This window comes from Mytilinidion resinicola, assembly GCF_010093595.1.
Source record: "Mytilinidion resinicola strain CBS 304.34 unplaced genomic scaffold BDZ99scaffold_1, whole genome shotgun sequence".
NCBI lineage: Eukaryota > Fungi > Ascomycota > Dothideomycetes > Mytilinidiales > Mytilinidiaceae > Mytilinidion > Mytilinidion resinicola.
Window position 1 is genome coordinate 2835173 of NW_022985437.1, and position 26332 is coordinate 2861504.

The window sequence follows — 26332 nt, forward strand, 5'->3', positions numbered from 1 at the left end:
ATGTTACCTTGCGTTTTCTTATCTCTACCATATTAGAGGACTACAGACGGCGCCATAAAGCTAGAAAATACATCTTAGATATGACAAAAACAAGAACCCGTTGCTTTACAGGCTGTTTTCCGCAGGGAAGGTGGCCGGCACCGTCGCCATCCTGAAATCCACTGCGCCAGCGTTTGCATCATGTTGTCTTTTTCACCATACATCAGAGGGCCACAAACGCCGCCATGGAGCTCCCAAAGCAGGTCCAAATGAGATAGCAGTTGAATTACCTGCGTCTTGTTAGCTGATTTTAGTATAGAGAGCCGCCAGACTTGGAGCGGTCCTGAAATCGACTCTGGCAAACGTGACATCCTGTTTTCATATTTTTAGTACATTAGAAGGAAGCCAAACGATATGATGAAGATAGTAAGCAGAGAGTAATGGTTGTGCTATCCAGCTGGGCGTCAGGTTCTGCTATAAAACAAGATACCTCCTAGCTAGTCTATTGTCTAAGGCTTCATATTCAGTGTGCGAAGTGCTGTAACCCGGTTCTAAAGTCGCCCTGCCCTGGAGACCTCCTAACAGCGCTACCATGACAACATACTGCAATATAACAGCTTAAGATTACCACCCTATTGACTTTCATTAAACGGTAGAGTAGGTGTTCGCACGTCTCAATATGCATGGTCTCATTTAACACTTTTTAATGTAGCATTTGTATTTGAACTTTTGAGTGAATTAGGAGCTTTCCAACGATATCAAGAGGAGAGCAAACGCCGCCATCTACCGCCGCGATATCTAGTCTACTCCAAGTATGCCGCTGAAAACCTTTTGTACATGCAAACCATCCTCTCACCCCCCAATCCACAACCCGTCATCTCTCCACTTTTGATCACCCCCTCCAACCGCTTGACCTTCCTCGATGTGTTCTTGTACTCTGCAATATGTCGGACCTAGTGCACTCTTGAACCCGCTAGGCCACCACAAACACCATCCACTACGCTCCAAAAGACCAATATCCCCAGCACGAATCCCATCTTCTTGTCCACTAGCACCAACACAGCACCTCAGATCTCGACCACTTCTTCAAGCCTCTAGCGCGAAGAATACGTGTTTGACGATGCGCTGGATGGTGCGCCCCAGCTGCACCTGCTTCGCCCCCTCTGGGAGGCTCCGAATCCACTGCTGAACGTGTGGATCCCAGCTCCAGTCCCAAAACTGCTGAGCTTGGCGATGTAGTGGGTTCTGCTGTGCCATCGCAGCATCGAGCTGTTCAAGTGCGAGAATCAGGGTACTGAGATGTTGAAGTCGGTTATGGAAAACTCCCTGGTATCTCTCTCCACTCGGGTTGTAACAGCTACAACCTAGGATCAACAACTCATACGGTTCACGGTCACCTACGTACAGACTTGGAGTTGCTGGCATAGTAGCTGCCTACATGCCTAGCCAGTTACAACTTCTACAGAGAGGGGTTGGGGTACGGTGGCCTACCCTGCCTAATGCTGCCTACTGCTGCCTCCAATTAGTGCTTCTGCCTATGCATACAGTCACTTCCTACGTAGTATATAGTTTGGCCTTCGGGCCCCCGAAATAAGACAGAGTTCACATCAATTTTCAACCTGAGTTCTCCATCTCTCACTAGCTGGTTCACGACCGTATGATTCCCAGCAGGAGCCCAACGAGCCTTTGCGCGACTCAAGGCTTCCCTGGCTTGACTGAACGGGTGGTAGAGATCGCCTGGGTTGATATCCCCAGGGAACACGCTAGAGTGGAAGATGTGGGCGAGGTGGGTGCGATTCGCGACGGTTGTCTGCGCACTGGTCCTGGCGGTAGGGTGTACCTTCCAGTATCTGACGCCCAGATGCCTGTACTCGTCGTCGTCATTTCTGAGACTTCTCTCTAAGGATTCGACGTAGTCAAAGAACAGTTTAGTTCTATCGCGGTTGGAGATGTGAGCGGGGGTGAGGGCGTTCGTGGGGATCTGTTGGGGAGCCTCCCAAGGCAGTGTGGGACCGGGAACAGACATGGTCGTGGAGTATTGAGGCTTTTGTTTTCGAAGAATAGAGTTTTGAAGGGTTGGATTTGTCGATGCGTCGCTATCTGCGGTGTGAAGCTGCTGAGGAGGTGCTTCATTTTGCTACCATCTAACACACAACACAGTCTACCGAAGCGAGCGGACCCACAGTGATCTTAGTCATCATTTGCTGCTCGTGTTCGACTCCCAGCTCACCAAATCTAGGTCAGTGCTGCTTCGCTGTTCGTGGAATAATGAAAAGAGCTAGAAAAATCTAACCAAATAATAGAAGCACGTTGAATCTTTCCTCTCAGTCCTTCTACACCTAGGCTCTCATGTCTGCTCGGCGCCTGCAACTCCCAATCTCGTTAGAGCAAACCCGTCAGCATACAGCGCCATAGTAGTATACTTCCCTTCCCGCTCCACGACAGACCAAAGCAGTGACATCTCGGTGTCTAGCCCAACCCAGCCCCAACCCCAGCCCCTGATAGCATGTACGCATCCTACGACGATGGCTTCACAGTCTTCCTCGGCGAAGACCTCGCCGGCTCTGTCAAGAACGTTTTCAACAACCAGTGCTCCAACCCCGCAGATGCCGCGTGCGTCACAGCCACGATAGACCCCGGGCGCGTTCCCTGCAACCGCTGCTATGGAAAAACGAGCATTGCGGTGGCGATGGCGCAGGCCATTGAAAAGATCTCGAAAGACCCTTTTCTACTCGTCATCGTTGCAGCAGAGCTGCCCTATCTGTGGAACTAGCTCCAGTAAGACGAGAAGGCGCTCAGCACCATCTCCATCCACATTCCCGTGGCGCAGACGAGCGCAGTCGCTGATATGAGCGTCAACTTCGACGGCGTGTTTGAGTACGCGTCTATCACAGGCGTACCCGGTATGTCCCTTTCGCTCCTTGATCAAGAATGAAGGCTAATTGATAACCTAGGGGCTGCCATTACGGCCGAGACGCAACCAACTCCCGCTCCCGAGTAGGTGACAATGGCCGAATATGCGTCCAACTACTTACCAGCCTCGTGCGCTCTAGTCAACTGCCGAGCCTCACGAAAGCAGACAATGGCGACCACAACATCCACCTCCCTGAAGACTTCGCCAACAATGTGAACAATACCCTCAGCGGAGTCGTTTGCAAGCGCGACCTCAATAACGCGACAAAGCGCAAGCTCGGAGCCTGGCTGCCCGGGAAAAAGCTGATTGCGTCGCTATAGGCGGCGAAGCCATATTAGCCGCAGCTCAACCTGGGGATGCCCTCGCCGCGACCATCTTCGTAGCTGTTGCATTCCCCGTGGCCGAAAACGCGGATCTGGTACGAGCGCTCACCCAAGTGCGGAACTACGGCCGGACGTGTTTCTTCGCCGCGGCTGGGCTCGCTGGAGATGGCTTGACAGCAGCCGTCGACACCATCGTGGATTGGGCGACTTGGTTGGCGTGGCTGGACTTCGAGGCTGGCATTAACATTGCCGCTGACATCGCAGAAAATCAGAACCCAGGCAAAGAGGAAGGGAATAATGGCCCCGCAGAGGACGTGAAGCCGTATTGTACGAACTGAGGCGGTAATGCGGGGGGAGGGAAGTGTGTTAGTGTTAGTACTACCCTGCCCATCAGTATACACGCTGGAAGAACAAAGCTAACACGTTCTAGCATCCCTTTGGGACAATACAAAGAGTACGCGTCTCGCTCCAAAAGCCCATAACTACTACTAACAAACCCAGCTGCGACTGCTACCTCGACGAAACCCTAGAATACGGCCCCGTCTGGCCCGCCAGCACCGAAAACGCCTTCCAGACCTCTTCGCCCTGGCCACCTTCGAGCTGCCCGCCCAAAACGGCCACGCGGGGCTGGTATACTACAGCCAAGACGGGGGCTGGGTGCAAGGGTCCAAAGTCACAGACTGGGCGCCGGGCTACTACAGCAGCAGTAAGACGCCCGACGAGTTCCACATCGAGCCCGACGAGTTCTCGGCGACCGCATCAAAGGCGACTGGGACGATCCGGATGAGCCGAACCAGACGTGTATGGATGCGTTCACGCTGCTGGTGGATGCGGGATGCGTGCGCGGGGGGGTTCGTTCCCGGATGGGACGCGCTTTGGGGGGTCGTACACGGACTTGGATACCGGGATTGAGTACACTTTTAATGGGCTGCATCCGTTGAGTGAGTTGACGGTGGCGCCGAAACCGGCGGATTTAATTGTAATTGTGGGGGGTCGGGTTGCTCGATGTATGTGCATCGAGAAACTTCCGTTGGTTTTGAGTGTGGTTGCTGACTTCTGAAAAGTGATAGCATGGCGTGCTGCGCAGATGGGAGCTGCGTGTGCCACTACAGGGAGGCTGGGTGTGCAGACGAGGATCCTACGTGTTGCGCGAGTGGAACGTGTGCGCCGTTGCCGAGTCGTAAGAAGTCGAGGAGGAGTATGTTTTAGATTTCATGATAGCAAAAGTATTGTATTGCTTGGAGACATATCGTCTTTAGCGATAGTTCTTCATAAATCGCGCTTAAGTGAGCCATCACCTCTTAGATCGCCCTCCTCATTCTTTCAGCTCGTAAACAATGAAAATCTCCTTGTGACGCTTTTTAATTTCCTTTTGCTAGCTACGTAACCCTGTCTGGCGTGGCTCAGCACATCACAGCCGGATGTGAAGCCCACCGCACTGGAATCCAAAACCTCTCCAACACCGCCCAGTTCTTCTGCTGAATTTAACTTGTAACGCAATCGCGACATTACTTTGTTGGCTTTTGCCAGATTAGTAACCTGTCCAGCGTGGCCCAGCACATCACTGAGAGCCACAGCGGGATATAACCCTCGCTATGCTGGAATCCAAGACCTCTCCAGCACTAACTGATTCCATCCCGTCACAATTGAATTAACCGCAATCTCGGTATAGGGCGTAGCCTCCAATTTATCCTTTAAGTAGACATACCATCCATGTAGATCGCAGGCTAAAAGGCGGGCATACAAGATCGTGTCATGACCATTTCCGAAGCCCTCTTTTGTGCAACATAAACCCGGAAGCCAGTCCACTAGATCGAATACAGCCTCGCGGAAGTCCTCTATTCGGGGAGGATGGGTGTACCTGGGAGGAGCAAGATTTTTGCTAACCCGTATTCCGAAAAGATTCAAAAATGGAGATGGTTGAGACGCTTCTTGGGACATACAGAAAACGATGTTTAATACCGGTTTACTGGATCATATGGATTCGAAAAACTAACTTCTTTTCGGTGCGGATGGTAAGGTATGAGATGCTCGAATAACCTAAAAGCCAGAACGACGGGATGTAAAGACTATATGACTCCATATATAGGCCAGCACAAACAGACGACGTCCTTCCTCGCAATCAAGGTGTTTATTAATAGCAAACCGCCTCTGCAGTTCTAATACGCCCTTGAGGGCCCCAGTATTTTTCTAATGCAGTCAAGCTGCACTGATCTGAAGACCCTTTTATAGGTAGCAAACTCGTCTTATTCGAACTACTGCCTCTTCATCCCTATCTCTAGACCACGATCTATCCTCCGCAAAAAGTCCTCTTGTTGGTCAAAGGCTCCTCCTTCCATGCCTATCCGTCCCACCACCTTCAACCACAGCTAATCAAGCAAACCCCGTGAGAAAATTTCCATCCATTCACGTTCTTTCTCGCTCGGCTTATCTGCGGCACGTCTGGCAGCTTCTTGCTCAGCCCTATCGGCAGCGTTTCTGGCTTCGCGCGTGGCCGCTCGCATGTTTGCTCTTGATCTTAGGACGTTGGATAGACGGGGCTGCGGGCATGACAGAGGCGTTGAGGCGGCTTTGGTGACGGCAGTTGGTTCTGTTTTCTCGGCGGCGGTGGGTTGGTATGCAGGTGGAGGTGGAGGAGGAGCGGCTGCGGCGGCGGAGGCTGGAGGCGGAGATGTAGGAGCGACGACAGCAGCGGAGACTGGAGGCTCGACGGGTCGGCCATAGACGCCATCTAGGAGGTTGAGGTGTGCCTCGAAGTCCAACGCGCGTGCCCACTGCGAGAGGTCGAGAGGGTTGGGTTGGGGTGGAGGTGGAGACATGGTGTTGGCGGTAGTCAGAGTGGATTTGGAATTGCAAAGCTTTGATTTGGAGGTTTTGCTGTGTGATGTCGATGGAGTTTGAGGATGTGAGAGGTGATACATTAACTTTTGTTGTGGGTTGAAATACGAAAAGCGGATGACGCTAGTCTGGTTGTCATGTGATTTCATGTAGAGTGAAGTGGGCGTTCTCGTTTGTCCACTACGCAGTTCCTCCCCACATAATATCACTTAAAAGCTCAATAGTTCGGGATTTTTCTCGGTTAGGTGATTAGGATCCAGGGCATTCAAATCAATGCCGAAGCCTATCTAGGATATGCTTTGTTTCCATCAAAATATCTGCGGAGTAGTTAAATTAAGGTGTCGGAAGCGGTCGATTGCTAAAGCTAAATGAGCATTGAGGTTTTATCGGACTGGCTAGGGCTTTTTAAGAGACCCCTCAACTTCTCAACGGACTTCGTTAATTTATCCCAGCCTTGATTACTAGCACGCAGCCATGGACGCAAAAATGATCCCGTATCAAGAATCTGAAAATTTCGAGCTGCGAATTCGCTACCCGACCCAAGTGCTCTGCCGCACTTCGAAGGGCTTGCCTGGAACCCTGCGTAAACTCTACGGTCATATTCTCATCGCAGAACTGTATGCGCGATACATAGTACGAGGGACTGCTATTAGCACAGAGGGGGTTATGGCTGCTATCATTGCGTCTGCTTCGAAAGGTCTTCCAAATTCGAAGTGGGACTTCCGTTGGGCCACGGATTGCGCGATGAGATATTCTGTGTCATGGAAGACAATGCGCAATCACTTTGGAAGGGAATTGGTCGTGGCTTGGAAACATTCAAGAGGTTGCTGCGATCTTGCTTAAACAGTGCGAAGAGGCGACAAGAAGAGAAACGAACTCAAGTTCTTGGGCTAGGGTCGTCTTGATGTGTGAGCTTTACAATGTTCTGATGACGACGATTTGAAAGTGCCATTGAAGATGATGAAGGAGGGAGGATTGTCAGTCCTGGCGTGGACAACGGAAGAAGGATGACTCAGATATGTCGCTATTGTGCTTTTCGATCACATTTTGGACATGGTTGGCTGGAAAATGAAACAGCATCAAGAAGGAAAGGATGTGCTGCAAGAATTTTATCATAAACTATGCGAAATGCCAGGTTCGACGCCTGCACTCAGGTTGCAGCACTACAACCTAGGATCAACAACTCATATGCTAGAAAGCTACTCCGAACATCAGCTGTAGAGAACACAGCTGAGATCTCAGCTGTGGAGAGCTCAGCTGAAAACTCAGCTGTGCAGTGTTCAGCTGAACTTACTAGCGCGCCACCCAGGGGGTGGCCCCCCTTCCTTCCCCTAGTATATATACAACTAGCTAGACGTCTATAGAAATCAGAGTTCACATCAATTTAACCTGAGTCCTGCAGCGGCTGGGAGGCGCATAGATGTAGCGCGGAAACTGGTGCTCATGACGAAGTAGTTGTACAGGATCTTATTCAAGCCTTAGCGTATACAACGTATTAGCCCAGAAGCCCGGCTGAGCCAATGAATATCAAATGATCACCCCTCCAAGGTCAAGTTCCGTGCAGTGAAATCTGGGCTACCTTTTGAATGGCCAACTTCCTGGTAGCCGGGGCTACTCCTGACAGTAGTCTCTGGCTCCTAAAGCAGCACTAAAGCAGTGGTATATCCGTGTGCTCAGAATTATAGCTTAGTACTAGAGGTGTAATGAAGTAATTAACCAGCCGTGGGACAAACGTTGACCACGTGAGAGAACACGCTACCGAAGCTAAGGATATTTGTTTTTCGGCAGTGCCAGCGGATATGGAACTACAGGCGAGAGCGGGCACAGTGGATGAGACACATTTCAGTGGAGATGAGTGGTATTTCGTTACCTTGAAGGTAGCGGGTTTCGGGTAATATCTTGACCACCAAATCGAAAGCTCGGTCAGGGATATTCGGTTACATAAATGCGACTACGAGGAAGGCGCCAAGTATCATTTCTGATACACTTGTATTAGCATAGGAGAGAAGTCGAAGATCTGAACACTCTATTATACATAACGCGATACTAAAGCTGCAACAATTGATAAAAATGATCGTTCAATTGAGTGCTTGGAGGAAGGTATTTTGATGATAGGGTAAAATTGGGAACTGGGCTTTCGGTCTTGATCCACGTTCATTAGTATTGATAAGACGGTGTATATATAATGCCCTATTTGAAGATAGCGTGATGCTCGAGCTGTGGCTCATAAAGAAGTACTCATTAAGCTCCACAAGTATAATGGGCCCTCAGTATGCTAAGAACTCTCCCACAGTTCACCAAAGAAATGCATAAATAGACTGACCCAAGTGAAAGGAATCATATAGTCGTTATCTATCGAGCGTAAGCCAACCGCCGAAGCTCACTAGCTTATGACGCATCCCACCGGAGCTGGCGGGATGTTGTCCTTGTCACGAGGCAGGCTCTCCGCAACCGCTTTGCCCATTGGGCTGTTGCTATCCACATTCTTCTCGTATAGCACCTGATATAAAGCGGCGAACTTCTGGATTTCGCTCAGAGAGCAGGTGGACACATCCTTGCGAAAAGCTCTAGCGGAGGCCTTCTGCAAACGCGGGACCTTGTACTCTTCGGCCCACAGGTGGATCAAAACGTGGGTCACGAGCTTGTCGCCGTTGGTGTCGGTGACGAGTGAGACCGGGTATCGGTCGGTGTAGAAGTAGCGGAGGCATTTCTCGACGACTGCGAGGTTGTGGTTCTTGATGTCAAACACATTTTCGTGGGGGTTCTAGATCATTGTTATAAACTGTTGGGTTCAGAGATGGACGTTCCGAGAATGTTGTTACTCACCTTCGATGGGGCAAGAGACCACTTCCTGAAGAGGCCTGAGAGCTTGAAGAGGAACGCACGGTGGGCGTGAATCTGTTTGACGCCGCCAAGGTAATGGATATGGACCATCATGTCCGCGAAGAGAGGCTGATTGTACAAGCTGTAAGCAAACCCGTTAGCTATTGCCATGACGTAGTTTTTGAAAAAGAGAGATTGGGACACTTACTCTTTGCAGTCGTCCATTAATGCGAGCGTGGACATGCTTGCGGTTGGGGTAAGGGTTAAATTGAAGGGTTGTTGTTTGAGATGAAGAAAGAAGCTGGGATGCGGTGTGCCTTTGAGTTGAAGTGGTAGATGTGACCAAGTAGAGGTGAGAGGAGGGTTATGTAAGCCTGAAAGCACTCCACCTACAACTCACAGCTCCAGTAATTGACCCATTACCGCAGAGGGCCATTCACCTTTGCTCGATGAATGTTTACCTTTGCACTAGCCTTGCCATCGCAGGTGGTGACTCGGAAGAGTGACTTACATCTGAATACTATGTCAAGGACGGCTATTCGCGAATCGCACTCATTGCTCACCTGTGGCAGTTTCTATCTGCCGACCATATCCTATTTCTCGAGGTCCAATATACGTTGAGAGGGTTCACACATTATGTATGAAAGTTTATAGCTTTAGGAGGGCACTCAGACAACGGTTCCACGCAAGTTTGAATTGCTTCGAGCCTGCTATTCTCGATGCCTGATTCACGTTGCAGAGGCTGTTACATCATATTTGAGTGTTTCATAGCTCCACGAAGGACCTCATTCAGTGCTATCAACGCCCCAGATAGCTGCTATTTTTCCACGTCTAATTCAAGCACAAGGAGTCTTTACACCGCACTTGGATTGCGCATGGCTCAACTGAGGACCTCAAACAGTGGCTTCGGTGTTGCAGAACAGCATCTAATAGAGTCCAATTGGTCCTTCTGCGACTTTTTAACGTCCTGGGAGCCTGCTATTTCCTAGGGCTAGTTTTACACTTGATGAGTCTTTACATTGCACTCTGATCCTGCAAACCTAATTGAGGGACTTCAGACGGTGGCTTTAGCGTTCCAGAGCGACAATGGATGGAGTCTAAACGGTGCTTCCGCGCGTTTTCAACGTGTCGAGGAGTTTCTATTTTCTAGAGCGTGATTTACGCCCGAGCATTCTTTACATCGCACTTTCTTGTGGTCAAGCTCGTTGAAGGACTTCAGACGGTGGCTTCAATACTTTAGAACAGCATTCTAATGAAGCCCAATTAGCAACTCCGTACATTTTGATCGTTCCAGGAGGTTGTTGTTTTTTCTAGCGTAATTCCCGCTGCAGGGCTTGTGACATCGCACTTTTGTTTCGTATAGCTCATTGAAGGACTTCAGACGGTAGCACTAGTGTTCCAGCACAGTATCCTGATGGATTCTAATCGGCACCTCCGCGCATTTTCAACGTGGTAGGAGGCTGCTATTTTCCCTAACGTAATTTACGCCGCAAGGCTTGTGACATCGTGTTCAGATGATTAATCGCGTCATGGAGGACTTCAGACGGTGGCATCAGCGTTCCAAAGCGCTTCATAGAAGGTTTCAATCCATAGCTGCTTGCGATTTCAGTACGCGGGACTGCTGAAATTGGTCAAGGCATGATCTATGCTTTAAGGTTCATTACGTCGCAGCTAAATAATTTTCGGCTTGACAATGGACTTCAGACGATAGCTTTAATGTTCCAAAACAGCTGCTAAGAAAGCCCAATCGGTGCTTCCGTGCAATTCCAACGTCCTGAAAGGTAGTTATTGCCTAACGGGCAATTTGCGCTCCAAGGTTTATTACATCGTCTCTAACGTATTCCACAAGCGAGCCGTCCACCCAAGCGAGCCGTCCACTTCATCATGAAAACCGGCCTCAAACGTTAATTGCTCCACAACGCCAATAGATATCAACTATATACAACTTGTAGCCTAATCTGCAGCAACCTCTGCATCATTTTTGCACGTACGAATGTTGTGCCCTAGCTCGCCGCAGCGTCCACAGCGCCGCGCGCTCCCGCCAGAATCTGCCCCGCCTTGCTGCCTTTTGCTTTGGGCGTCCTTATCAAGCCTTTGAGCAGCTATTTGAGAGCCTGCTTCCATTGTTAGAGTTCCTTCTCTCTGGATCCGCTTCTTTTTGCGCGCCTTGCGCTTTGTGGCGGCTTTATTTGCCTTTTGAAGGCTGGCAACTGTATCGCGCAGTAGCGTGGCTTAATGCATCATCGTTGCAGCACCTTTGGAAAGGCTGCTAAGCGCATCAAGAATTGCTGTAGGCGAGCTATTTTAATGCCTTTGAATACAATCATGAATTAAAGCTAATTGAGAGCCTAGCTCATAAGCGTTGCTTAGTGTTTTTAATTCCTATTAAGCCTCCACCACGGCAGGAGGCAACGGCATACAAAGCCGAACATCAAGCTTTAAGAGCACTGCCTCTAGATTAAGCGGTATAAGGCCTGCGCCTTAAAAGCCTGCGCAAATATTGCTCTTTATAATTAAGTTGTAGAAGGCTGCTTTAAATACTAGCAAGAACTCTAGCTTTATAATATAGTTAATATAGTGGCGTATTAAGTCCTTAATTTAGCGCCTGTATGCCTTTTTTAACGGCGCAAAGCAGCCAATATTAAGCGGCTGCAGCAGGTGCGATAAATGCGCTGGCATGCAGAGAGTAATAATATTATTCTCCTTGCAAATCTCTTTAAATTCAAGCGAGCGGTGGCTCTCGTGGCCATTAATAATTAGCAGCCGATGCGTGCCTATAGTGCGATCCTTTATATGCTTATTAAAATGCTGCAGCCAGGCAATACTAAGCTTATTCGTCGTCCAGCTATTATTGCTTACTGCTATAACCCAGTCTAGTAGTATATTATTGCCCTTATACTATACAGAGAGGTGGTACTTACCTAAAAAGATAATAAATGGCGGGATAGCCCATCCACAGGCATTAACTCCTTAGATTATCGTTATCTATTCGCGATCGCCTGGCTGTATTAATTTTGGACAATTGCACCGCTCAGAGCCTGTTATAACCACGCCAGTTAAGATAACGCCTATTTAGAAGCCAGCTTTATTAAAGTTGTATATATCTTTATCCAGGATGCTATACTTTGCTTTTATATTGCGTACAAGCTTAAACCAATCGCCAATTGCCTTTGGATCCTCGCATAAAGCTCTCTAACAATTGTACTTTCAATTAAATTGTGTTTTAAGCTTAGGTGTTCGCTTGACAAAGTTCTCTGGCCAGTTCTTGCCAACGTGGCCGGCGGCGCGCTCGGCGAGCAATTTGTTGGCCATCTCTCGTACAGCATGCAGGTTGGGCGGAAATCCTCGCGAATCCAGGTCGAGTATATGTTGAACAACAACTGATTCCTCCAGCTTGGAAAGCTTCTTCGAATTAGGCTTAGAATCGCGTCGTGGGGTTGTTCCAGCGCGTTGATCTCGAAGTGTGCTTCTGGGTACGTTATATGTCGTAATAGCGCGCCGTTCGCTTTTAAATTGCTGCTGATTGATTGCTGCGATAGCCATGCATATTCGACCTTCATTTTGTATTGATTGCACGTTGTGTTGTCGACGCATGGTGGTTGGAAGTTGACGCGTCGCGTTTTTGTGATGAAGTGGACGGCTCGCTTGGGTGGACGGCTCGCTTGTGGAATACGTTAGACGTTTTATGGCTTCATGAAGGACCTCATACAGTGGCTGCACCGTTTCATATAGCTTTAGAAAGAGCTTTAATGGATAGATCCTTGCATTTTTGATGCGCCAAACTGCTGGAATTAGCTAAGGGGTGATCCATACTCTGAGGTTCGTGACATCACATATAGAATTTCTCCGACCTGATGGAGTACTCCAAACGGTAGTGTCAGTGTTTTAAGGCGTTGTCAAATGTTGGAAAACTCAAATGCACTGGATATCACGTCAGAAAAAGCATGGCTGGCTCCATTGCAACGAGAAGACACTTCAATTCGCACCAAGATCCTTCTTCAATTTCCAGTGCCTATCTACCCCCAGACCGTCTCCGCGCCGCCGTCTTCCCGCCCAGCACACGCACAGGAAGGCTCCAATTCAGACCGCAGCACAACAACACCCCGAAAACCACCCCCAAATCTCCCCCTCTCCCCCCTTCCCTTGCTCACCCCCTCAAGACTCCCAGCTCTCCAACATCTCCGCCACCTGGTACTGCACCTCGAACGGCACCCCCTCGTCCTCCGCTAACACCCTCAAATCCTCCCCCAACCTCTCCATAAACACCTCCCCCTCCGTCTCCACCGCGAGCTTCTCCTTCACGTCCCCCAACAACATCAACAACTTCTCAATATCACCGCCATCTTCCTCCCGCTCCCCAATGATGATGGTCTTGGCCGCCGCGTACACCGTCCACCCCAGCACATTGACGGCCGACGTCGGGGGCAGCTTGTACAGCTCGCCGAGGAGGGCGACGCAGCCGACGGAGCGCTTCTCCTTCTGCTCAAAGTCTCCGAACAGCTGTCCGTGGACGAGTTTGCGGACGAGGGCGGGGCCGCGGAGGGGCTGGGCGCGGGCGTCCTTGAGGGCCTCGTCGGTGATGTCGCGGGAGATGAGGGCGGCGAGGCGGTTGAGGAGGAGGGCGCCGGAGGCAGCCCAGGCGGCGACGGTGTACGCGCGGTGGTAGATGATGAGGATGGCGAGGCGGAGGGTCCAGGCGCGGGGCTCGGAGGGGCTCTCGACGTTGATGAGGGCGGCCAGGAGCTTCGCGTGGGCGTCGAGGTTGGAGGTGGTGATGGTGGGGAGGGCGTCGATGAGGGTCTTGATCTGCTCGCCGAGTGGGCCAGTGGGAGCAGTGGCGGCGGCGGCCACGTCGGGGGCTCCAGAGGTGCTCATGATGGCGGTGGAGGTGGTGGAGAGTCGGTTGTGGGTTGGGTGGTGAACTGGATCATGTTAGCATGCATAGAGTGGATTGGGGGGAAGATCTTACTGTTATGATGAGCCGCAGCTGCTGTGATGATGGTGGTGATGGGTTGTGTGTCTTGTCAAGAGTTTGTGATTATGACTTGGAAAAGGAAGGTATTGAGGCGGGCGGGCGATGAATTTATATCGAGGACGCTTCGGCGGCTTGGTCAGTGCGTGAGCCTCGCCTTCACTATTGTTCTTTGACCTTCACCGGTAAACATGGTGAAGGTGCAGAAGTCTCCTGAGACGAGCTCGGGTCCTGTTAATGGTGTGGCCTTGCCGCCAGGCGGACACTGGAGCGTATTCACTGGTGAAGCGGGCGTCAATGTCAGCAATTCAGGGACGACGGGCATGAGAAATAGAGGGCCACCAACATGTTGCTACCACGGTGGTAAAAATTGGTGTCTATTTACGCTGGTTAAGTTCGCGGTGGCAGGAAGAGTCCGGAGTTAGATTTGCTTATTTAGAGGTGTATGGTCGATATAGTAGTAGTAAGTTGTGTAAATTAGAGATGCCGCTACACCGTCTCCTCTATCCCGCCCCTATTGTGAAGGTATCTATATACTACATATAGCAATATCAAGCAAATGAATTGTGAACTAATGACCAAATTCCCCCTTCACGGCTTGCTTGCTTCCTGAGGGAAATTGGGCACTGCAGTTTACTTGCTTACTTATTTATTGGTCACGCAAGCAACCAAGTAGACCCGTACAGCATGCTTGTCAACAAGCCTGCGCGGGGTGGTCGAGAGGTACTCGTAATCCGGACTTGGTGGCAGCGAGGCTCGAGGGCTGATGTTGGACCCTCACAAGCTACGTTAAGAGACGTCCGCCGTCAAATAAATGCTTGCACCCTACCTCTAGGTCGCGGGGAGCGTGCTGAGCATGTAGGACGCCTCCGTAAATCAGGGCACGCGTGAACAAAAATGGACACTGTTAGTAATGTAACTGCAGCGCAGTGGATGAAGCCGTCTAGAGAGAGCCTATAGACATACTATGAAATGATCGATAGCAATAAAAAAAGCGTAAAACCCCTCTCAGGCCCAAGCGTTGCGAAAAAGGAAAATAAACCGCCACCTTCACCCCTCCGCGACTCGAACCGGGACCTACCCGTCGCAAAAAAAGTGCAAAAAAATTTTGAAGCTACCCTTTGATAGAGTGTGTCATCCTAGTGCAGGGGCCATGCTAATCTTCTCTGGGATTGTTCAAGTTGACCAAATGCCCGAAGGCGAAGTGCGTTAATTTTACAGCAAATATATACACTTGGAAGGGGGGAGGGTCAGTGCACGGTTATGCACACCCCTGCCAAAACAACGGGTGTACAGGCCGCGAGAACTTCGGTAAAGTGGTCTATAGACATGTGCGAGTAGCTGTACATACCTACAGGTAGTGTCTGCGAGCTCACTGTCGTCGCCGCCGCCCGCAAGCTGGCGTCTGCGGCCAGCGGACGAGCTGAGCTGCACGCCCTTGCAATATGCGAGCTCTTTTACATGCACTGCATTTGCCGTGGTCTTAGTTACGGTTTTTCCTCGCAATCCATTTCATGTCTACATCCGCCGTCGCTCTAGTAGAAGCTCGAGTCTAGATAATAGGCGCGGTGCGGGCCATTCCCGACCGAACCACTTACTCGTTCTCTACAACGCCCACACGCCTTTCTCATTTTGCCAGAGAGCGAGAATTTCCATGTATACCACTGCTGACGCATATCTCATCTCCTGTGCACAGTGCTGGGGCAGACAACCTCGGACGGAATCGCTCATTCAGCCCCGCAACTCTCATAGGCTCCCCTTTCTTGCAACAAGACAACACAAGTCGGCTCTGACTCTGCTGATGCACAACTAGTTCCCCACACCCCGTGCTCGATCTACTCCTCTTAAAAATTGCCACCCGAGCAGCCCGTCGAATCCCTGAAACCACCGCCTACGGCACCACTAACTCCCCCCTACTAGGGCAATACACGCAGTTGGTCTTGCCGTTCCACCTCTTCGACACCCCCGCCCCGTCCACACCCCGCCAACCCATGCACCTAGCCCTCCCAACTCTCCACCACCCTCGCTCTCAGCCCAACTGATCCAGAAAACCTCCAACACAGCAACCCGTCAACCAAAAGCGTTTCCGGCTTCTCATCTTACCCAACGCGTTGCGAATGACCATCTACAAACAAGCAGCCGGGCGCGACACCAACCCAAAGCTCAGGATAGCACCTTAACAAGGCCCATCCCCTGCTCAACCGAAGTCAGATGATACACGGCGGAGGAAGGAGGGATAGGTGAGAGGGGGGCTTTGGAACGACGCCGTGGGAGAAGAGAGATAGAGACCTGCACCGATTTTGGGCGCGTTGGCCGGCGCGAACACGGTTGAGGTCGTCGTTGGTGGGATATTGATGTCTGTTCAATTGACTGACCGAGATTAGGAGTGGGCCGCTGTAAGACGGAGAGAGGGTTGGCCATTGTCTTGCAAACAACTTGGTATGGCGACTAGAGAGCTGCTGCGCTGATGTGAGTTTGGAGGGAGGTGGGCTTGGAGGCCTTGAAGAGGGAGTGTCCACTGGTCCTAACGCCAAGCCAACAGCGATGCTGAATAGCTTTCTTTGTCGAAAGAGCGCTTTCGAGGGCCGATTGGAGCACAGTTCCGTCCTGCAGATACAACGTGTCTGCCTCTGAGAAGTGGTGGATTACCCAGGTTGTGGCTGTTTTCATCGCCACTCAAGCCTTGGTAGCTTCTGGGAGAGCGGATAACAAGTTCTTTGGCGTTGTGCGCGGTGGATGGGTTCTTCGAAGGCGGATAGTGCGGAGATGGAAGAACATTGATGATGAGCAATAGGCGGAGAATGTATGAGGCATCTTCCGCGGCTGGAATGGGGAAGAAAGAGGGTAGAAAATGACGCCAAAGGAGGGTTCTAATGAAGTCCGATTGCATGTATGGAATTTATGAGATCGAAGAGACACTGCTGATTTTACAACATGCTGCTTACCAGGAAAAGCAGACACTCAAACGGAGGCTGGGGGATTATAGTTACCGAGGGGTTCATAGATAGATCAAAACTGGATATTAGAATAGACGACAATGGTGTAGATCTAGAGAGTTATGAGTTGAAGGGGCCTACCGCACGATGATACTACTCGCAAGTCTGTAAATAATGCTCACAGTTGGATATCATTCCCGTTAGACCCTGGCCTGAACTTAGCCCAGTTAGAAAGCTACTCTAACTACCGTACGCCGTTGTAACACCCCCTCCCACTCCTTCCCTGTCGTCCCACCCTCCCACCTGCCCCTTCATCCCACAAATCTCTCCGCCTCCCCCCTCCAGAAACCCACCACATCCTTCATCCTCATCCTCTCATCCGGCTCCTTGCGCCTACACGCCCCCACCACCTCCTTCCAGCTCTCGGGTATATCTTCCGTCATCGTCGTCCAAACAACCCCGTCCTTAATCCCCTCTTCGTATACATCCACAATATCATGCAGGTGCTCCAACGCCACCTGCTCCAACAGCTGCCACATCACGCTCCCGAGGCTCCACACTTCCGCCAACTCAACCGCCTTCGGGCATTGTTTCTTCCACTCCGGAAACACAATCCACCCCGGGGCGCCAATGTAGTTGTTCCGCCGCTGAGGGCCTGCGTAGCGAGTATACAACACCGGCGCATCATCCCCTTTGAGCGCAGAAGCAGCCATATCAGCCAAGGTGAGGTCGTAATCGCCGTTGGCCTCCGGGGCGAGAACGAACGAGTTCGCACCGCACTGCTCCCAGTCGATGAGGACGACGTTAGCGTCGTTATCCAGCAACATGTTGGCAGTTTTGAGGTCCTGGTGCCACGTGCCGTCGACAGTGTGAGCGTGGTGGAGCGCGGAGGCGAGCTGGAAGCACCATTTCGCCTTGTAGTGGAGCGGGATCTGCACCTCGAACTCGACGGCTTCTCCGATAGCCGCGGCGAGGGAGAGCTTGGGGTAGTACGGGTACAGCGAGCCGCATATGAGGGGCTCGCCGGACCGGTCTTGCTGGAAGGTTGCGAAGGCGATGGGGGGCGGCATGATGTTTGCGTGGGGGGAGAGCACGGTGCAGAGCATTTCGAGCTCGCGGTAGATGCCGGCGAGGTGGTTGTTGTAGGTAGGGGGGTCGAAGGCCATGTAGTCGGAGAAGGAGAGGCCTTTGTACACCATGAGCGTGTCTGGGGCGCGCTTGGTGAGGACTTTCATGGCGCCACCGCGGTAGGAGAAGAAGGCGGCGAGGAAGCGGACTTCGGAGAGGGGGATCAGGGCGACGGGGACGGGTTGGCCGGAGAGGTGGAGGTGTTTGGAGCCGACGAGCTGCGAGATGGTTTTGAGGGAGCGGACGAAGGGGTAGAAGAATTGGAGGTAGTTGGTCATCTGTGGAATTCGGATGCGCTTCTCGGAGAATATTTCTAGGATTTCCTCATCTTTGAACTTGCGATCGCCTATCATGGCTATTGTAGCGGACACAGTGACTTCGACGGCTGTCTTGAGCTCATCGTGTGGAATCAATGAGCGCCCGCCCTTCCCCATGTCGTCCAGCCCTACGAAAGAGTTGACGATTTGGCCCACCTCAAAGCAGACCGTGATGCGGCGGAGGGAGTGTCTGTGTTGAAGGACGGCATAGGCGGTTCTGCGGACTTTGTTGCCTTTGAGATTGAACAGCTCCCAGTCGAGCTCTGGGCTGTCGGTCATCTCGACGTCGGCCATCTTGAGGAGGAGGGAGAAGTTGAAGGAGGGAGAAAAGGGTGAAGGACGTGACGATGTTGATCTAGAGAGGGAGACGAATCCAAGGTCGACAGGAAGTGGGGAGGAGTCGAGCTAGCAGGCAGCGGGCCGTGGTCGAGCGGCGGAGCGCCAACGGAGAAGGGGGGTGTCCAGCCGACGTGCCAAGAGAATGCTCGATGAGAACACCACGACTAACAAGAAGATCGGAAGCTGCAGCGCTTGCTCCAGAGGCTTTAAATGTTTCAAGGAAGCTTTGCGCTCGTGAGGTAAGCCTGGCGAAAACTCCAACCACAAAAATCTCCGAGGGGAGGCTTCTGAGCGGGCAAAGCAAGTACGAAGCCACGTCAACTCCCCCCGAAACGTCTATATGAACTTGACTGGCTAGCAAGGAGACTGGTTGATTCTTATATTACTGTTAGCGTGCGCGCTCTTTTCAATTATGTTGAAACCCCCGATGTCTTCGATCGCATCCACGATCGCCGACTCCTCAGACACGTCCAACGGCGAGCCAGCACAAGAGAACAGAACACCAAACCCACAAACCTCTCAATCGACTCAAGAATAGATGCAGCTAAAGGAACATGCTCTAGGCTGGTCAAACGTCCAATCGCACATTCGGAGGAAACATCTTCGCGCAACAAAAGAAGCCTTTCCGCCAGGGCAAGCTTCGCGCAATATTCCTCCCCAGAAGCTTCCTTTGAACCTCAACGACTGACACATGAGCCTAATAGGGGTATAGATGGCTGTCTTTCCAACCGTCCAGTTACCTGCGCCTTTGAAAGTCCCAATCTTCTTTCCCTCCTCCTCTACCATTCCCACCGCCGGCTTTCCAACACCATCCGACCACGGGTCAGGACTGGACGTCAGCAAACAAGAGTGTCGCCCTTTCCTTTTTGAGCCCTTGTGAGCGCTATGTGCAACAAGAAAGGATGCTTTAGCTTCGCCAGGCTTTACAGAAACGCAGGAATCACGCTTTTGCGTGACGAGCAGACGCTTGTCGGCGGAGCAAGCCACGGATAGCATTTCTCCAACAAACCCGCATACAAACCTCAACGGCTAACACACAAGCCAGATACATCTCTCAATCACTGTCGCTACGGCTCCCTCATCATCCTTCGAAGCCGCGCCCCTGATGCCGAGACTCGCGACCGCCTGTCTCTCATCCACTTTATCGACAAAGACGGAGGAGTTCGGAACGCCCACCGACGCAACAAGGATCGATTCCATATGAGCGCTCTCTACTGAGACGGATGGGCCGGCCCCCTTTGCAGCGCCCGTACGAGGGGCCTGTAGGACCTTCTCGCTAGTGCCTTGACTTTCTTTAAACAACCAAACATATTCGTTATAGGAACCAAAGCCGTTAAGGCCGAAAGAAGTTGCTCGAGGTCCGCCAACTTGGCCAGTGTTTCCACCGACCCGTTGGCGACTGCGCATCTCGCGCATGTCCTCGGCAACTCAACAGTCGAGGAAGCCCGAGGGATTCTCGAGCAGACACATCAAATCCAGGAGTTCCAAATGATTAATATCGGACGGTGGAGGATTACCACAGCCACGAATTCTCTTGCGGCTCTATTCGACGGAGCCTCCGAGGTTTCACGCCTCCTACAAGCATGACTAGCATTTCTTTGGTCTTGCCACCATTGCGGAGGCTTACCCCTACGATGAAGGATGAATAACAACAGCATGCGCTGGCCTGGGAAAAACCAAGCTGGACTTTCCTGAATAAGTCATCCGTGGGTATTGTTCTTTAACGATATTGATGCTTAGTCCAATTGAGGACACACGACATCGAAGCCCATGGCCTCCTGGCACTTCGTGTTTCATGACACAAATTGCAACGGCCCTTCTCTTCGTCAAGACTTACGACGGAGTCCACACATTGATCCGACATGAAGAAAACCCCACGACATTTCGCACACAGTACGCAAGGGGCTGAAAGACCTTAGGCGCAAGACATGCCTTGACAGCCCGTCCAGCACTCCATGGTCCTCAAGTCGGCGTTTGCCTTGCCGAAGCCCCGCTTCTCGTGAGGTATGGCGACTTTGAACGATAAACAAGCCAGATTAAGCGCCATAGCTACGCGTCTCTGGGCCTATTCATTAAAGCGATTGCCCTAGTACATCACAGGAACAGCGTCCAACCTCGGCGCTGAATGTTGACGTTTCTTCTCGTCGTCTTGTACACGATGCCCGGGGAATGTCTGCCCCTTGTATCCTATTCCCACATACTCTTCCAGGAGTCTTTTCAATTCCCTCGATCGGGACCAGATCCGGTGTATGGTAAAGCCTCAAGACAAGAAAGACAACTTCAGCCATGCCCTCGAGGCTGTCTTGGAGTCGGTAAGGAGAGAAGACGGCCGAAACATGCCTCGCTAGGCGTATATCCTCTGCGAAGAACCAGCAAAGACAACTGGCCAATGGCAACCTGGCCCGGCGACGAACATCTTTCAAGGAATGACTCGTCAAGCTATCTACGAGGGAGCATTCAACCCATAATCAAGGAGCAGGACCAAAATATTCCTTGATGTTTGATCGACCTGAAGACCGCGCAATCCCGCTCGTTCTATTGGATCCACAAACAACGGCCCTCCTTATGCGCAGATGGTCCAGCTGGAGACTGCCTAACCCGGACAGCCCTACAATCTTGTGAAGAGGGAAACATACCATAGCAGGCCAAGGCTGTGGGGAGTATCCCGAGATCCTTCATGCGGCTTTTTTGGATCCACATTCGACAGATGTGCCACAGCCCAACCATTCCTCGGTATGAAGAGCAGGCTCCAGCCCTAGTATACGCAGCTACCTCTATATCCTGTATAAATAGCAAGGCCCAGACCCGGTATGCCCAGCGTCATCGAGATCCCGTGTGAACGACACGCTTCCAACTCGGTATGAATAGCAAGTCCCATGGCTGGCGCTGGTCGGCGGATCCTCGAAGGCCGCGGGGGATTGTTAGCGAGAAGGCACCCGATAGGGGTGAGGAGGGCGAGGTAGTAGGGAAGAACAGAAGGCGACGCTCGTGGGCGTCATCTGTGGTCGAGGCGTGTTCAGACGTGGATGGCGATGCAGTACGGGATATTGCTAGGGTGGAGGGAGATGCAGGGGAGGATGGACATACCTGTACGGATGGGTCAAGAAGGACGTTCGAGGAAGTTCTTGCTGGGGGAGGTAGGCGAAGAGGTTCATGACATGGTGGAAGGAGCCTCCGTCAGAAGATCCTTCTCGGCGAGGTCATCACGTGGGATATTCCCAGCATCACGCATAAGAGGTGAAGGCAGCCAAACACCGGTAAGTGCTCTATGCCTAGCTATATAGGAGGTTCGGGGCTAATTGGCTCATTCTCTCCAGCAAACAGGAGGCAAAAAATCCCTATGGAAAGCATTACGAGAACGCTGAGTTGAATAGCCCCTTCACGGCCGTCCACAAGGCCTAAGGGGCCCTCACCGCGTTTCAACTCTCGAAACACCCGAAGCACAAGGAGACAGCCTCTCAGCATTGCCTACTGGCAAGTGCAAAGCTCGGTGTCCCATCATCGGCCTCAGCAAAGAGTGCTGGGCGCTGAGTATCGCTTGAGGCCGTCTTTGGCCGGTCAATTCACCCCGGCAAGTTCCGGCCACAGAGGCTAAACCGAGAGCAAAATTCTCTGGGCTTCATCCAAGCTGTTCGTCCCCGCGTCCACCATCTTGCCAACCTCGAAACTCTCCCGTTCACGCCACCTTTGCCCGCGTCCTTGTCATACAGCTCCGACTCCTGAACCTCCTCCACACCAGCAGCCCGACCACAGCCCCGGTGATCCCTTCCCACAGCACACATACCCCGTACACAGCAGCAAGATGGCCAACATCGCGCAGCTAGCGAGCAACGCAGAGTGAGTGCAGCAATCGACGCCCCCTGGACAATAGCTTACACTCTTGTAGCCTGTTCAAGAACAAGTGGCTGTCGGACGTACTCCTTGAAGTCCACGGCAAGGACGGCGATGTCGCGGAGTTCCCCGCCCACCGAACGGTCCTAGTCACCAAGTCTGCCTACTTCAAGAAGATGTTCCAAGAAGAAGGCTTCATGGTAGGTGCCACACCTCAAACAAGCTGTTTTCTTGACTAACAATGCCTCCAGGAGGCTGAAGAGAAGGTCGTCCAGCTCAAGGAAGTAGACCTCAAATACTTCGAGATGGCGCTGAAGTGGATGTACACCGAAGAGGAAGATGAAGACGACAGAGAGAAAGACACCCTCACCGAGGTCCTCGAAGACAGCATCCTGCTCCACCGCGTCGCCGACTTCTACATCATTCCGGATCTTGTCCAGCATTGCGTGGACCGCTTCCACCACGACGCGACCAACTATCTCGATCTTGATACGAGGAGTGAAGAGTTCCAGGATGCTCTGCTTGCCGCTGCCGATACATACTACGAGATGAATGCGGAGGGGGACTCGAAGCTTGGACGCTGCGTGGTGAAGTTGGCCCAGAAGGCGGTGTGGACGCAGGACAGGGTGGGCGGGCTGCAGGACATGCTGAAGAAGCACCCACTCTTTGCCCTAGACTTTGCCCTAGAGACTACGCGTCAGAACGCGGTGTAGACGGGGAGATGCTTGGCGTAGCGGATTACGGGTCACTTTGTAGGATATGTAACATGAAACAGACGTAGCTTGAGGATAGCAATGCGTTTAATACAGTCACAGCTGGTGTGAGAAGTTATCACAATTCTAGGACGTTTGTCTGTGTACTTTATATTGCCGCTAATTGCTACCTTCCTTGCACGACCCTTGAAGATGCTCAACCGCCCCTTACTATATCATTCGCTTAGTGGATTGGATACGCTTGGCACTGCTCTAATCTATGCTGTTTAACTTTTACGTCCTATCTAGACTTGTATTTATTCATGCACTCTATATTATTGCTAATTACAACCATTCTTGCAGGCCTCTATAATAGCTGGACCGCCCCTGAGTATATCGCTAAGTCAGTTGGTTGGATACGCTAGGAACTACCTTAATATGTGCAGTGCTGCGCTTACATCCTATCTGGACTGCCTTCTACTTATGTACTTTATATTGCCGCTAATTATAGCCTTTCTTGCGTTCTTCTATAATAGCTGGACCGCCCCTGAATATATCGTTATTTCAGTCGAGTGGATATGTTAGGGATGGCTCCAATTCGCATTGTCCGACTTTTACTCTCCATTTGAACTCACATATGATTGTGCACTCTATATTGCTGCTAATCCCAGTCATTTTTGCAGGGCTCCATAATAGCTGGGCCGCCCCTGGCGATACCGTATACTCCGTCGAATAGATAGGCTAGGAACTGCTCCAATATATGCCCTCCGAACTCCTACTTCCCATCTAGAGTAACTTTCGTTTATACACCTCATTTCACCGCTAATCCCAAACGCCTTTGCAACCCTCTTCGATATACCGAACCACCTCTAAACATATCGTTTACTCAGTTAATTCAACGCGCTTGGGGCTGTTCTAATTTACGCTGCATAAACTTCTACTTCCTATTTACATTTACATTTGTTTAGACGCTTCAATTTACCGTAAATCCTAGATGCTCTTGCGAACCTTTTTGATATACTAAACCGCCTCTAAGGATACCGACTACTTAGTCGATTGAGGACTACTCCAATGTGCGTTATTTGAGCTTCTACGTCCCGTCTGGATTTCTATGAATTACCGGAGCACCTCAGAAATTGGCGAGAAGGGACGGGCGGGTTTGGAACAGCTGGTCACCATGTCAGCTGACGTAGATAGCTATTTACAACCATCCACGGAGTGCTTGCTACATAGATGGCACCGTCTGAGGTACCTCAATGAGTGCAGTAGAAATTGGTCAAAGGTGAACCTGAGCATGGGCGCAACGCTGATCCTAAGTTGACATTTGTCTTTGACCTATTTCTGATATACTTGTCGAGGTACCTCAGACGGTGTCAGCTGTGTACCAACAGCTTAGTTAATAATTGTCGAAACGCAAGCTATGTCACGAAATATGCCGTCCAAACGGCACCAGAATTACACCTGCTCTGGGCCCCTACGAACAGGCTCGTGACGATACGAATCACGGTTTAATTCCTTCAAGACTGCGCAACTACATACCTTTACATGCCGGCCTCAACTCACTATCTCCCCTCCCAAAAGGGAGCTCAATCTGTGATCACGTGCTTTTGACATCCTGTCGTGCATTTTTAAAGCCTTTCGAGACACCTCAGCCGGCATCAACCACTTGTTAGCCCCTGGGAAAGCAACAATGTGAGATCTGGGTACTCTGGCTTTTAACATCGTGCTTAAGAGCTTTTGGACATCTCAGGCCACTTCAGACGGTACCAAGTGCCTGTCAGGATGACGCAAATCGGCCTCGTGAGATCTGAACGTCCACGCTTTCAACATTGTGATCGTGCATATTTCAACCCTTTCAAGCCACTTCAGACGGTACTAACAGCCTACCAAACCCTTGTGTGCCCATCCCGTGAGATCTTAGCGTCTGTGCTTTTGACATCCTATGCTGCAGTTTTTAGCCCTCTCGAGCCACTTCAGACGGTACCAACGACCTATCAGACCCTCGTAAATCGACCCGATGCAATCTGAGCCCTCCGGCATTTGACATTCTCTCTTCAAGATTCTCAGCCAATTAGGGCACTTCAGACACCAGCATCACGTGTCAACTATCAACAGCTCCTCAAAATGAAGCTCATTGAGGTACCTCACACGGCGTCATCTGTGCAGCAATTACTTAGTTAATGATATCCAATTGCTATCTATGTCAACTAACATGCCTTCCAAGCAGTGCAGAGCTACAGCTACTCTGAGCTCTCATAATCACCTTTTTACCTACCCCCGGAATCCGCCACTCCCCAGCAACACTACTCCTCTTGTTCTACCTCTCCTGTGAACAAGTTCGTGACGATACGGTCCATACTAAGCCCCAAACGCAACTGTTGTGCTGTCTCAGGCAGACTGCTGACCCACTCCCGAACCCGCTCATCTACCCACAAGCCCTCTCCCTCCCAGTCCTCGATTATGCGGAGATGGTCCGTGTCATTCCGACCCATTGTGCTCTCTATTCTCTCAATTGCAACTACCAGGCGTTCCAATTGTGACATTTGTCGCCAAAACTTGTTCTGGCAGAATTGGGCGCGGCGGAGGATGTTGTAGGCGCGAGGTTCCGGCCAAGTCGCTCGAGCTGACAAGAGGAACTGGCGGGCGTAGCGGTGGTGTGTGAATAATTCGCCTTCTTCTTCATCTTGGCGTTCTTGAGGAACTTCGAAGGGTCTAGAGAAGGGAAGGAGAGGGGCTAGAGCCCTGTCACGTGCCTGAGGCGTCGTGGAGAAGTAGCGGACGCCGAGTGCTCGGAAGTGGTCTTCATCATCCCTTAGAAAGTAGTCGATGGAGTCTACTCTCATCCTAAATACTGCTCGTTGTCTTGCTACACGCGCGCGCTGCCTCTCCTCTAGGAGATCCTGCTCGTAGGAGATCGGCATTGCGTTTGGCAGGGATGGTAGGCGGAAGCGGATGGTCGGTCCCACGTGGTGGGCATGGCGACGGGCGTTGCGCTGCGGGATGGACATGCTGTCGGGTCGAAGTTTGAAAAGAAGTGACTTGAGGAGCAGTTTGTGAATGAGCATTTGTGCTGAAGAGAAATTGGAATGGCCGTCCACTTCGATTTATAACTAGCAAATTACAGTGTAGTGAAGGGAGAAATAGTGAAGGACGCGGGTCATAACTAGTCCCATTTTCCCACTGTGGTGAACATTCTCTACACGATTGTTCGCTTAATGAACAGTCCCGGCAAAGAACAAT

The 26332-nt window shown here is 51.3% G+C and overlaps 8 protein-coding genes across 8 annotated transcripts; 3 read left to right on the forward strand and 5 right to left on the reverse strand.

The window, feature by feature from the left end:
• The first annotated feature begins 1320 nt into the window (after nucleotides 1–1320).
• BDZ99DRAFT_457508 (uncharacterized protein) lies at nucleotides 1321–1604 on the forward strand. The gene has a single exon (XM_033718693.1). The coding sequence runs from the start codon at nucleotides 1418–1420 to the stop codon at nucleotides 1571–1573; it is 156 nt and encodes a 51-aa protein (XP_033584775.1). The 5' UTR covers nucleotides 1321–1417; the 3' UTR covers nucleotides 1574–1604.
• Nucleotides 1605–2485: 881 nt separating this feature from the next.
• On the forward strand, nucleotides 2486–4438 carry BDZ99DRAFT_493540 (uncharacterized protein; the record flags this gene model as incomplete). The annotated part of the gene is made up of 6 exons (XM_033723239.1): nucleotides 2486–2592; nucleotides 2779–2882; nucleotides 3214–3543; nucleotides 3647–3670; nucleotides 3791–4223; nucleotides 4281–4438. The coding sequence occupies 5 exons, from the start codon at nucleotides 2486–2488 to the stop codon at nucleotides 4126–4128; spliced, it is 903 nt and encodes a 300-aa protein (XP_033584776.1). The 3' UTR covers nucleotides 4129–4223; nucleotides 4281–4438.
• A 1147-nt stretch (nucleotides 4439–5585) lies between these two features.
• BDZ99DRAFT_470767 (uncharacterized protein) lies at nucleotides 5586–6035 on the reverse strand (the record flags this gene model as incomplete). The annotated part of the gene is made up of 1 exon (XM_033721652.1): nucleotides 5586–6035. The coding sequence occupies one exon, from the start codon at nucleotides 6033–6035 to the stop codon at nucleotides 5586–5588; it is 450 nt and encodes a 149-aa protein (XP_033584777.1).
• Nucleotides 6036–8437: 2402 nt separating this feature from the next.
• On the reverse strand, nucleotides 8438–9048 carry BDZ99DRAFT_470768 (uncharacterized protein; the record flags this gene model as incomplete). The annotated part of the gene is made up of 2 exons (XM_033721653.1): nucleotides 8438–8818; nucleotides 8881–9048. 2 exons carry the CDS (start codon nucleotides 9046–9048, stop codon nucleotides 8438–8440), a joined length of 549 nt encoding a protein of 182 aa, XP_033584778.1.
• Nucleotides 9049–13032: 3984 nt separating this feature from the next.
• On the reverse strand, nucleotides 13033–14174 carry BDZ99DRAFT_514029 (uncharacterized protein; the record flags this gene model as incomplete). Its single annotated transcript, XM_033724777.1, has 2 exons — nucleotides 13033–13799; nucleotides 14033–14174. 2 exons carry the CDS (start codon nucleotides 14172–14174, stop codon nucleotides 13033–13035), a joined length of 909 nt encoding a protein of 302 aa, XP_033584779.1.
• A 2922-nt stretch (nucleotides 14175–17096) lies between these two features.
• Nucleotides 17097–18020, reverse strand: BDZ99DRAFT_374060 (kinase-like protein; the record flags this gene model as incomplete). Its single annotated transcript, XM_033714900.1, has 1 exon — nucleotides 17097–18020. The coding sequence occupies one exon, from the start codon at nucleotides 18018–18020 to the stop codon at nucleotides 17097–17099; it is 924 nt and encodes a 307-aa protein (XP_033584780.1).
• Nucleotides 18021–22371: 4351 nt separating this feature from the next.
• BDZ99DRAFT_514032 (POZ domain-containing protein) lies at nucleotides 22372–23113 on the forward strand (the record flags this gene model as incomplete). The annotated part of the gene is made up of 3 exons (XM_033724778.1): nucleotides 22372–22406; nucleotides 22456–22600; nucleotides 22652–23113. The coding sequence occupies 3 exons, from the start codon at nucleotides 22372–22374 to the stop codon at nucleotides 23111–23113; spliced, it is 642 nt and encodes a 213-aa protein (XP_033584781.1).
• Nucleotides 23114–25395: 2282 nt separating this feature from the next.
• Nucleotides 25396–26100, reverse strand: BDZ99DRAFT_470772 (uncharacterized protein; the record flags this gene model as incomplete). Its single annotated transcript, XM_033721654.1, has 1 exon — nucleotides 25396–26100. One exon carries the CDS (start codon nucleotides 26098–26100, stop codon nucleotides 25396–25398), a length of 705 nt encoding a protein of 234 aa, XP_033584782.1.
• Between the last annotated feature and the right edge of the window lie 232 nt (nucleotides 26101–26332).